Here is a 13,165-nt window from a genome sequence, read left to right on the forward strand (position 1 = left end):
ATACCCCACCTCCCTATGTCCCCTCCCCCTCCCCTATACCCCACCTCCTTATGTCCTCTCCCCCTCCCCCTCCCCTATACCCAACCTCCCTATGTCCCCTCTCCCCTCCCCTCTCATCTCTTGGACATGAGATGTGTCACACAGGTGTGTGTGTGTGTGTGTGTGTGTGTGTGTGTGTGTGTGTGTGTGTGTGTGTGTGTGTGTGTGTGTGTGTGTGTGTGTGTGTGTGTGTGTGTGTGTGTGTGTGTGTGTGTGTGTGTGTGTGTGTGTGTGTGTGCTCACCCTGCTGTCCAGCTCAGAGGGGAACTTAGTCTGGAAGCGACAGGTAGTCCCTTGGCTGTAGTCTCTCTGGATGAACACCTTGGTGGCTACAGACACACTGTGTCTCAACTCCTGTAGGTTATGGAACTATGGAGAGAGAGAGACAGAGAGAGGGGAGAGATGGGAGAGAGAGATACAGAAAGGGGGAGGGAAAAAGGGGGAGCGAGAGAGACAGAGAAGGGGTGAGAGAGGCAGAGAGGGGAGAGACGGGAGAGAGAGATACAAAGGGGAGGGAGAAAGGGGGAGCGAGAGAGAGAGAGAGACGGGAGAGAGAGACAGAGAGGGGGAAGGAGAGAGGGGGAGGGAGAGAGACAGAGAAGGGGAGAGAGAGGCAGAGAGAGGGAGAGAGACATAGGGAGACAGAGAGAGACAGAGAGGGGGAGAGAGAGACAGAGAAGGACAGAGAGACAGAGAGGGGGATTGTGAAATAAAGAGGGGTAAGGGAGAGAGGGAGAAGGAGAACATCCAGACAATGCAGTACAGTCCCCTTAATGTCTCTCTCAGTGGCTGCAATCGCCTCTCCCTCCATCCCTCCAATCCATCTTTCCCTCCATCCCTCTCTCCCTCAATCTCTCTGCCATCCCTCTCTCCCTCAGTGGCTCTAAATATAATTTTGACTAACACTAACATGCCTCTCCCTTCGTCCCTCTCAAAGCTGCATTTGTACAACAGTAAGCAGGCCACTAGTCATGAATTTATCATCTCTGCATTATTTCAAGAGGAAAAGAGAATAGAGGGGGATGAGAGGAGGATAGGGAGAGAGAGAAGAGAGGGATGAGAGAAGGAGAGAAATAAGAGGGGATGAGAGGAGGAGAGGGAGAGAGAAGAAAAGAGGGATGAGGGGAAGAAAGGGAGAGAGAGAAGATGGGGATGAGAGGAGAGGGAGAGAGAAGAGGGGGATGAGAGGAAGAGAGAGAAGAGAGGTAGGCTCTGACAGCCCTCAGTCAGTCCCGTGAGATTAGTCTTTCTTTCTCAAGCTCAAGTTTTTCTTCCTTCCATCTTTTTTCTTCTCCATCCTTCTGTTGCTTGTTTACCACAACAAGCGTTCTTCTTTTCATTGTGAATGAAGAGGTAGATACAGGAATTTGGAATTTGAATTGCATCAAATACAAAAGATCTTATGAAGCTTAAAATGGAAACTGTAAATGGTATTGTCAAGCTGCATACTACAGTTGTAGTTCAGGATATTCACATACTTGATGATAGGAATCTGTGTACCATTCCAATTGATTTATTTGCATTTTACTAGGATCCCCATTAGCTGTTGCGAAAGCAGCAGCTACTCTTCCTGGGGTCCACACAAAACATGAAACATGATATAATCCAGATCATCTCTATATACACCTTAGATTTGTTCTGGATATACACCTTGAATTTGTTCTGGATATACACCTTAGATTTGTTCTGGATATACACCTTGAATTTGTTCTGGATATACACCTTGAATTTGTTCTGGATATACACCTGGAATTTGTTCTGGATATACACCTGAGCTGGTAGCCATCTGGTTGTCATCGTGTTAGATATAGATTGTCACAAGCCTGGGACAATCCGCGGTTCCAGCTACAAGGTCTAACCGCGTCACGGGCAGCGTTCAAGCCCTCAAGGAAACCCCGCTAGCTTGATAGACAGCTAACAGTGGCAGTTATGCTAGCTGCTACGCCAAGCAGCTCATCAAACCCTTGGTCAGCAGGATCCCTGGACAGATTGCAGCGGTCCCAGCAACGGATTATCAACCGCGTTGAGGGATCCAAACCTAAAAGGTAGCTAGCTAGTAACCAACACTTTTTCAGAAACTTTCCAAACTTTCCAAAACAACAAACCGAGTTCTCCTTCATTCCGCATTTATAAAAAAAGCATTAATTAATTCATCATGAATACAGAATAAAGTTCTGAAGATCTCATTGGCTTAGATTTTTTCCTTAGCCAATCAGCAGCTAAAGTCAAACATGTCTAATAGAAGTTACATCACATCATGCACAACGCTTGTCTTTTTAAAACAGGTTACATGGAAACAACCAAAACGCAGACTAGTTACAACCCCCCCCCCCCCCCCCCCCAAAAAAAAACACACACGAACAAACAAACTCCCCCACACACACAAACACACACACTAATTCCATTATTCCTTAGAGGACTGATTGGAGAGAACAATTAGACTATTAAATCATTACACGGGGCTTCTGTTATCTGGCTCGCTCCCTCCCTCCACCCTTCTCTCCCTTCATCCCTCTCTCCCTCCATCCTTCTCTCCCTTCATCCCTCTCTCCCTCCATCCTTCTCTCCCTTCATCCCTGTCTCCCTCCACTCTTCTCTACCTTCATCCCTCTCTCCCTCCATCCTTCTCTCCCTTCATCCCTGTCGCCCTCCACTCTTCTCTACCTTCATCCCTCTCTCCCTCCACCCTTCTCTACCTTCATCCCTCTCTCCATCCCTCTCTCCCTCCACCCTTCTCTCCCTTCATCCCTCTCTCCCTCCACCCTTCTCTACCTTCATCCCTCTCTCCCTTCATCCCTCTCTCCCTCCACCCTTCTCTCCCTTCATCCCTCTCTCCCTCCATCCTTCTCTGCCTTCATCCTTCTCTGCTTTCATCCTTCTCTCCCTCCACCCTTCTCTCCCTTCATCCCGCTTTCCTTTCATTGGCCTCACCTTCATTTCCTTCCCTTCTTCCTCCCTGTTTTGTCTGCCCGACTGCCTGTCTGTCAGCCTGCCTGCCTGTCTGTCTGCCTGCCTGCCTGCCTGCCTGCCTGCCTGCCTGCCTGTGTCTGTCTGTCTGTCTGCCTGTGTCTGTCTGTCTGTCTGTCTGCCTGCCTGCCTGCCTGTGTCTGTCTGCCTGTCTGTCTGCCTGTCTGCCTGTCTGTCTGTCTGTCTGTCTGTCTGTCTGACTGACTAACTGTCCCTGCCTATCTCTCTTTTTCTCCCCTTCTCCCTGTCTTAATCTCTCCCTCTCTCTCTCCCCCTCTTTTGCTCTCTCTCTCCCCTCTCTCTTTCCCCTCTACCCTCTCTGTCTCTCACTCCACACACGACACAGACATACACATTGTTCCGAAAGGGTTCTTTGTGCACTCTCTCTCCTTTTCAACAACCAGCTTGTTCTGACTGCTTTCCTCTGGATGTTAGGCCTCAACTCAGAATGGTTAAAGTAAGGGTTAAGGTTTGGGATAGGCTTAAAACAAACAAACGTGCAACCTTTGGAATCAGAGACAGATGCTTATGCTTGTCCACCATACCCGTCCACAAAAACCTTGCAAAACAGAAACCTACGTTTTCAGACATGGATGGACGTCGATTACTGACTTGTATCATGGGTGACCTGGCTGCTATATGAGCTGCATTTGAGACTCCAGTGGGTGATGGTTACAAACGGCAGCAGCCTGTTCACATTAAATATGTCATGGATAATTGATGGGTCTTGGACATGAGATGTGTCACCTGTGTGTGTGTGTGTGTGTGTGTGTGTGTGTGTGTGTGTGTGTGTGTGTGTGTGTGTGTGTGTGTGTGTGTGTGTGTGTGTGTGTGTGTGTGTGTGTGTGTGTGTGTGATGGACCACCAGAGAAAATCCGCACGGCTCTGCCATCGACTCGAAGGCCTGGAAACACAACAGACCAATCTGACAGCTTAGTGTTCGGCTCCACTGCCTAACTTACATGGTCAGAAACCCTATCTCACGCTGAGCTCCACAAACCAGTGGGTCTGACAGAACACAGAATACAGTCTGACAAGGTCTAGGAGTCTCTGAGCAACAACTGTGCTTGTTACAGTGGACAGCAAAGACCTTGACACCCCTCTCCCCCACATACGCACACACAAGAGCGCTAACCAGCGGGCCAGGTCAGAGAGTGGGACCGCTTGAGACAAAATACCCACACTAACATATTGTATACTACATACTTACTGAGTTTATACTACATACTATATACTATTAGTTCAATTTAGTATATTGTAAACAAACAGTATCCTTTCAGTTGAGTGTACTAGCGCTTTGCCTGTCTACCGGAAGTTGATGCTGTTGCTATGCAACCTCTTGCTAGCTTGTTAGCATAACAAATTACAAACTAGACATTTTACGACTTCGGGTATGTTATTAAATTCAATCTGGAGTGCCAGAGTGAGCTCAGAGTGAGCTCTGGGCGTTCGTAATTTCAGAGCGTTGTCAGATTGTCCGTTTGTGAATTCGTAGGGTTCAGAGCGGACACTGGATGCTCTGGCTACACTCAGACGAGAGTGCTCTGAAACCAGAGTAGATAACCAGAGAGAATTTAGAAATGCACCCGAATCTCCATTGAGAACGTACAGTGACTTTACCACTTAGCTAAACTAAGAATGACAGGAATAATCAAGTCAATAAACGTTGGGTAGTTAGTTAGATAGCATGTAGTTAAAATACTGGCAAGTTATGTATTAGTAGCCAACTAACGTTAGGTAGCTAGCTAACATACTGTTGTAATGAAATGCTATCCGTTTCATAAGGAAAGCATAGCCAACAAATTGTCAGTCAATGTAACTTATTTGAAAAGTCATTACTTTATGACATTGCTGAACATTTTGTTAACATTTTTCATAATTCATTAAAGCAATACATTTGTATCCGCTCTCGTTGAACATATTTCCGCCATTTTCTTTAAATCTGAAAATGTTGTGAAGCCATGCCCATTTTCTGAAGAATTGCATTATGGGCCCTAAAAGCACGGAAATGGGCCCTAGTGTCCACTGCTTGTATAGATTATGGGCCCTAGTGTCCACTGCTTGTATACTTTATGGGCCCTAGTGTCCACTGCTTGTATACATTATGGGCCCTAGTGTCCACTGCTTGTATACATTATAGGCCCTAGTGTCCACTGCTTGTATACATTATGGGCCTAGTGTCCACTGCTTGTATACATTATGGGCCTAGTGTCCACTGCTTGTATACATTATGGGCCTAGTGTCCACTGCTTGTATACATTATGGGCCTAGTGTCCACTGCTTGTATACATTATGGGCCCTAGTGTCCACTGCTTGTATACATTATGGGCCTAGTGTTCACTGCTTGTATACATTATGGGCCTAGTGTCCACTGCTTGTATACATTATGGGCCTAGTGTCCACTGCTTGTATACATTATGGGCCCTAGTGTCCACTGCTTGTATACATTATGGGCCTAGTGTCCACTGCTTGTATACATTATTGGCCTAGTGTCCACTGCTTGTATACATTATGGGCCTAGTGTCCACTGCTTGTATACATTATGGGCCTAGTGTCCACTGCTTGTATACATTATGGGCCTAGTGTCCACTGCTTGTATACATTATGGGCCTAGTGTCCACTGCTTGTATACATTATGGGCCCTAGTGTCCACTGCTTGTATACATTATGGGCCTAGTGTTCACTGCTTGTATACATTATGGGCCTAGTGTCCACTGCTTGTATACATTATGGGCCTAGTGTCCACTGCTTGTATACATTATGGGCCCTAGTGTCCACTGCTTGTATACATTATGGGCCTAGTGTCCACTGCTTGTATACATTATGGGCCTAGTGTCCACTGCTTGTATACATTATGGGCCTAGTGTCCACTGCTTGTATACATTATGGGCCCTAGTGTCCACTGCTTGTATACATTATGGGCCTAGTGTTCACTGCTTGTATACATTATGGGCCTAGTGTCCACTGCTTGTATACATTATGGGCCTAGTGTCCACTGCTTGTATACATTATGGGCCCTAGTGTCCACTGCTTGTATACATTATGGGCCTAGTGTCCACTGCTTGTATACATTATGGGCCTAGTGTCCACTGCTTGTATACATTATGGGTCTAGTGTCCACTGCTTGTATACATTATGGGCCCTAGTGTCCACTGCTTGTATACATTATGGGCCCTAGTGTCCACTGCTTGTATACTTCTTATTTTGGCAAATGTAGTATGACATCCTTGACCTTTAACCATTCCAAGTTCTATCTATACTGTGACCAATAAACATACTACATACTAAATTTATTTCACAAATAGTAGGATTAATGCAGTTAGTATGAGTATTCGAACACAGGGCTGAGCTGAAGCCTCACAGACATACAGTACCATAGGCTGTGCAGCTCTGCCCTCTACCCACCTGTAAAGGGTACAGCTCTGCCCCCTACCCATCTGTAAAGGGTACAGCTCTGCCCCCTACCCATCTGTAAAGGGTACAGCTCTGCTCTCCACCCATCTGTAAAGGGTACAGCTCTGCCCCCTACCCATCTGTAAAGGGTACAGCTCTGCCCCCTACCCATCTGTAAAGGGTACAGCTCTGCCCCCTACCCATCTGTAAAGGGTACAGCTCTGCTCTCCACCCATCTGTAAAGGGTACAGCTCTGCCCCCTACCCATCTGTAAAGGGTACAGCTCTGCTCTCCACCCATCTGTAAAGGGTACAGCTCTGCCCCCTACCCATCTGTAAAGGGTACAGCTCTGCCCCCTACCCATCTGTAAAGGGTACAGCTCTGCCCCCTACCCATATGTAAAGGGTACAGCTCTGCCCCCTACCCAACTGTAAAGGGTACAGCTCTGCCCCCTACCCATCTGTAAAGGGTACAGCTCTGCCCCCTACCCATCTGTAAAGGGTACAGCTCTGCTCTCCACCCATCTGTAAAGGGTACAGCTCTGCTCTCCACCCATCTGTAAAGGGTACAGCTCTGCCCCCTACCCATCTGTAAAGGGGACAGCTCTGCGCTCCACCCATCTGTAAAGGGTACAGCTCTGCCCCCTACCCATCTGTAAAGGGTACAGCTCTGCCCACTACCCATCTGTAGAGGGTAGAGGAGTCTGAACAACATCCCAGGACACTAAGACTGTGTCCCAAATGGCACCCTATTCCTTAGTGCCATAGGTCTTTGGTCAAAAGTAGTGCACTAAGTAGGGAATAGGCAGCCATTTTGGGTCACAGTCTAAGCCCTGCACTGGTCAAAATGCCAGTTGGTTAGAGTGTGGCGGTAGCATCTCAAAGGTTGAGGGTTCAATTCCTGCAAGGATCACACAACAAATGCATACACTCACTACTGTTTGGGTAGCAGTGTCTACTGAGTGACATGTACCTGCTTTATTTTAATTAATTAATAAACAATTTATCAGATTAGTGGTTAAAAGGATAATATAATATGCCATCATACAGTGACATCAGACAACCAGGACAGTCATCACAAAGTGACATCAGACAACCAGGACAGTTATCACATACTGACATCAGACAGCCAGGAAAGTCACCCCATTAGACAGTGACATCAGACAACTAGGACAGTCACCCCTTCACAGAGTGACATCAGACAACCAGGACAGTCACCCCATCAGACAACCAGGACAGTCACCCCATCAGACAGTGACATCAGACAACCAGGAAAGTCACCCCATCAGACAGCGACAGGCAAACAGTCAGAGCACATCCCTGCTGGCATTACAACTTGCTAAAAATAACACAGCCTCACACACCCGCAGACACACACACACACATACACACAGTTAGTTAGAGGAATTTGTTTGTGAACGGTGTGTGTTTGTGTGTGAGTTGTTGATGCTGTTAGTTAGAGGACACAGCATTACAGCACATCCAGGCTAGGGAATATAGGCAGCTACAATCCAGATGACTTAGAAATGAGTGTTGAAATCCTGTTCAGATGATTTAGAAATTTGTGTTGAAATCCTGTTCAGATGATTTAGAAATTAGTGTTGAAATCCTGTTCAGATTACTTTGAAATGAGTGTTGGAATCCTGTTCAGATGATTTAGAAATTTGTGTTGAAATCCTGTTCAGATGACTTAGAAATTAGTGTTGAAATCCTGTTCAGATTACTTTGAAATGAGTGTTGGAATCCTGTTCAGATTACTTAGAAATGAGTGTTGAAATCCTGTTCAGATGACTTAGAAATGAGTGTTGAAATCTTGTTCAGATTCCTGGTGTGACCAACCTGGTGTTGAACACAGATGATCTACACATTTCAAGACTGTTTACAACCACTGAGCAAGAGCCAAGTCTGCACAAGTCTTCAGGTTTTAGGCCAGGTTACTCTTTAGGTTTTAGGCCAGGTTACTCTTCAGGTTTTAGGCCAGGTAACTTTTCAGGTTTTAGATCAGGCTACTATATAGGTTTTAGGCCAGGTTACACTTCAAGTGAGTATGCTTCGTCTTAAAAAAAATATGAAAATGTATGCACTCAACACTGTATGTCTCTCTGGATAAGAGGGTCTGCTAAATGCCTAATATGTAATGTAAAATGTAATGTAAAATGTCTAACCCAGAATCTCATTTAGAACTCAGCCAGCTCTGCATAGCAATGTATTAACATTTCCAGAGTATGCATAATATAATGAGAAATGTGACCACACACAAGCACGCACACACACACAAACACACCCACACACTCACACAGACACATCTTTGCCTCTGTCCATTTCCAGAGTATACATAATATAATGGGAAATGTGACCACACACACACACACACTCACACACTCACACAGACACATCTTTGCCTCTGTCCATGGTGCTGATCATTATATGGTGGAGTGACCTCTAGGTGCGTGTACCCATCCGACCAACCAAGTTGGAGTCATGGAGGGACACAGACATACGTTCAAGAAATGTAGCCTTGATCAAGATTCATACATTGATATGCGCCTTGGATAACGGAATTGACAGTTACTCTTTCTTTGACATTCGGAACATACAGTGGTCTACCGGTGAAAGAAAAAGAGCTACTGTCTTTAGATTTGGCCGATAGGTAAAATATTATGCAGTTTGCTGCCCGCTGCCTTCTTGCTCTTGATCCCCGTTTTCCGCCGTGTTAAAACGACCCTCCCGCCACCGAATGATACAGTGCACCAGGTGTTGGCTACTTCGTTGTTCATTCAAACAGCCCGTATCTCCTCGGTTGAATCAAAGGCACAGCAAGGATAAACTGCATATCGCTATCAGACGAACCAAATGAGACAAAATCAACCTTCCATTCCGTTTCTCTCACAATTAGAAAAAATATATACATTTCCATTCATTATTATCCACAAGAACGAAGACGTTAAATTAGCCGAAATTGTTACCTCAGTCGACATGTTGCCATGAGACTGTGCAGGATCTGTCCCGTGCTGAAATCTTCTGCTCTTGGGACTGCGCGGCTCGAGCTTCGCGGGAGGGCGGGAACGCACTAGCGAGGCTCGAGCGTGTGTCGTGTATGTGTGTGTGTGTGTGTGTGTGTGAGTGAGTGAGTGAGAGTGAGAGAGAGAGAGAGAGAGAGAGAGAGAGAGAGAGAGAGAGAGAGAGAGAGAGAGAGAGAGAGAGAGAGAGAGAGAGAGAGAGAGAGAGAGAGAGAGAGAGAGAGAGAGAGAGAGAGAGAGAGAGAGAGAGAGAGAGAGAGAGAGAGAGAGAGAGAGAGAGAGATGATCTGGGGTGAGTGGTTGGTAATTGGGTCATTACAAAACGTGGATAGTTTATAATTATACCAATGATGGAGAAGAAAGAGAAGTTCTGAGATATGAAAGAGCAGACACGATTCTTCAAAGAAAGGATGCTGTGTAACAATATATCACTGATTCCTCTGTGTAAAAAACAGAGGTCATTTTTATTTTACCCTTTGTGGTTTCCCACGTTTATTAATAATTAATAGGAAATGCCTGCTTTTCCATCCTTCTCTCCATCCTTCTCTCCATCAGCTGTAAACAACAACAACCGTTATCTCCTGCTGTTTCCTTGATAACTCAGTCAAGCACAAAGACTGAGAGAGAAACTTGAGGCAACAATCATCAACAATCAACATTGCTGTGTTCCTGTCGAATTGGACTGATTTGCAAGTTCTCTCTGAAAAATGTAGTTCATTTAATCTGATTTCCATAAGGTTCCATGACTTTGTCCACATCTGAACACGCAAAAAACATTTAGATGATTTTCATTACATTTTGGGTGTTATATTTAACTTGCGGTGTTCCCTTTGACAGGTCATTAGAAATGAATGGGTGAGACTACAATTCGTGTATGAAATTGAGTTCAGGCACATGCCCATTCATCAGATGGACACACTTCCTCTCCCAGACCCCCACATGATAAGGTATGTAGATGGTGACAGAAAACACAAACTTAGCTTCCCCTTCTTAGCTTCCATGGCAACCCCCATGGGAACCTTTCCCCAATATAATCTTTCCCTGAGGGAACCCCACCTGTTGGCATTCTCACAAACAATTACAACATTGTTTCAATAATATATAGAACTTTTCTTGCAGCTCTGGTATATAAAGCTTTATTGAGGCATTGCTCACAATTCATTCTGTGGCAGCACAATGACCAAACGCTATACTGTATGTGAGGCTCTTGTGTAACGGCATTCGAGAGAAGAAGGTGAGGACCAAGGTGCGTGGTACGTGTACGTGCGTGGTACGTGTTCATAATTATTTTAATAGAACACTGAAAATACAAAAACAACAACGTGAACGAACAAAACCGAAACAGTTCTGTCTGGTACAGATACGAAACAGAAAACAACTACCCACAACTCAAGGGCGAAACCAGGCTGCCTAAGTATGGTTCTCAATCAGAGACAACGATTGACAGCTGCCTCTGATAGGGAACCATACCAGGCCAAGCACATAGAAATACAAACATAGAATGCCCACCCCAACTCACCCCCTGACCAACCTAAAACAGAGACATACAAAAGGAACTAAGGTCAGGATGTGACATCTTGATCATATCTTTGATCATGACACTAGTGAGGAGGAGAGTCCTTGTTAAACTTTGACACAAAGTAGTCTGTGATAAATATCACAATATGTTTCATCTGAGTGTTTTTTATAGTCAAAAAATAATTCATACATTATGCTTTTTTAAAACTCAAAACCGAGCTCAGGTCAAGGAGGTCAACAAGCCATGAATAGCAAATAGAAGTTCAAAACTTGTAATGTTCACAAGAACTTAAGTTGATAAAAAGATCTAACACAACATTAGGTGATAATATACAGTGCCTTGCGAAAGTATTCGGCCCCCTTGTCATGTATTGTCATGTTGTGTGTTTCTGTCCTTTCCCTTCACCCTGTCTCCCTCTGCTGGTTGTTGTTAGGTTACCTTTTCTCCCCCTCTTTCCCCCAGCTGTGCCTTGTCTCCTCCTAACTACCCATTCACCCCGTTTCCCACCTGTTCCCTTTTTCCCTCTGATTAGGTCCCTATATCTCTCTCTGTTTTTGTTCCTGTCCTTGTCGGATTCTTGTTTGTTGTGTTTCATGCCTGAGCCAGACTATCGTCATGTTTGCTGTAACCTTGTCCTGTCCTGTCGGAATCTGCCGGTCTATCTGAGCCTACCTATGTTTGGTTATTAAAGAAGCTCTGTTTAAGTTAGTTCGCTTTTGGGTCCTCATTCACTCACCGTAACAGAAGAATCCGACCAAGAATGGACCCAGCGACTTCGGATCATCTCCACTCAGCCGTCGAGATCCAGGGAGCGATGCTAGGCAGACACGAGCAGGAATTGTCTGCTGCTCGACATGCCGTTGAGACCCTGGCCACCCAAGTCTCCAACCTCACAGAACAGGTTCACCATCTCCGCCTCGATCCACCGGCCACTTCCAGGGCTTTCGAATCTCCGGAGCCCAGAATCAATAACCCGCCGTGTTACTCTGGGGAGCCCACTGAATGCCGCTCGTTCCTCACCCAGTGTGATATTGTGTTTTCTCTCCAGCCCAACACTTACTTCTCTCCTTACTGGACGGGCTCGTGAGTGGGGCACGGCAATCTGGGAGGCAAGGGCTGAGTGTACTAACCAGTATCAGGACTTTAAGGAGGAGATGATACGGGTTTTTGATCGATCTGTTTTTGGGGAGGAGGCTTCCAGGGCCCTGTCTTCCCTATGTCAAGGCAATCGATCCATAACTGACTACTCTATTGAGTTTCGCACTCTTGCTGCCTCCAGTGGCTGGAACGAGCCGGCTTTGCTCGCTCGTCTTCTGGAGGGTCTCTGCGCAGAGGTAAAGGATGAGATTCTCTCCCGGGAGGTCCCTTCCAGCGTGGATTCCTTGATTGAACTCGCTATTCGCATTGAGCGACGGGTTGATCTTCGTCACCGAGCTCGTGGAAAGGAGCTCGCGTTCTCCGTTGCCCCCCTCTCCGCATCACTACCATCTTCCTCTGCCGGCTCGGGAGCTGAGCCTATGCAGCTGGGAGGTATCCGCATCTCGACTAAGGAGAGGGAACGGAGAATCACCAACCGCCTCTGTCTCTATTGCGGTTCTGCTGGTCATTTTGTTACTTCATGTCCAGTAAAAGCCAGAGCTCATCAGTAAGCGGAGGGCTACTGGTGAGCGCTACTACTCCTGTCTCTCCTTCAAGATCCTGCACTACCTTGTCGGTCCATCTACGCTGGACCGGTTCGTCAGCTTCCTGCAGTGCCTTAATAGACTCTGGGGCGGAGGGCTGTTTTATGGACGAGACCTGGGCTCGGGAACATGACATTCCTCTCAGACAGTTAAGGGAGTCCACGGCCTTGTTCGCCCTGGATGGTAGTCCTCTCCCCAGGATTCAGCGTGAGACGCTACCTTTAACCCTCACTGTTTCTGGTAATCATAGCGAAACCATTTCTTTTTTGATTTTTCGTTCACCTTTTACACCTGTTGTTTTGGGCCATCCCTGGCTAGTTTGTCATAATCCTTCCATTAATTGGTCTAGTAATTCTATCCTCTCCTGGAACGTCTCTTGTCATGTGAAATGTTTAATGTCTGCTATCCCTCCTGTTTCCTCTGTCTCTTCTTCACAGGAGGAGCCTGGTGATTTGACAGGGGTGCCGGAGGAATATCACGATCTGCGCACGGTGTTCAGTCGGTCCAGGGCCACCTCTCTTCCTCCACACCGGTCGTATGATTGTA

The 13,165-nt window shown here is 46.2% G+C and overlaps 1 protein-coding gene across 1 annotated transcript in view; it reads right to left on the reverse strand.

Annotated features, from left to right (window-relative positions):
- LOC139418008 (golgin subfamily A member 7B-like) overlaps positions 1–9,376 on the reverse strand; it is a 19,086-nt gene extending 9,710 nt beyond the window's left edge. Inside the window, exons 1-2 of the mRNA XM_071167091.1 lie at positions 9,365–9,376; positions 283–408 (exon numbers count right to left, since the gene is read on the reverse strand). Of these exons, the coding sequence (XP_071023192.1) occupies positions 283–408; positions 9,365–9,376 (138 nt within the window). The remainder of the gene's footprint in view (positions 1–282; positions 409–9,364) is intronic.
- Positions 9,377–13,165: the final 3,789 nt, after the last annotated feature.

The sequence above is a fragment of the Oncorhynchus clarkii genome, chromosome 1, assembly GCF_045791955.1.
Source record: "Oncorhynchus clarkii lewisi isolate Uvic-CL-2024 chromosome 1, UVic_Ocla_1.0, whole genome shotgun sequence".
Classification (NCBI taxonomy): Eukaryota; Metazoa; Chordata; class Actinopteri; order Salmoniformes; family Salmonidae; genus Oncorhynchus; species Oncorhynchus clarkii.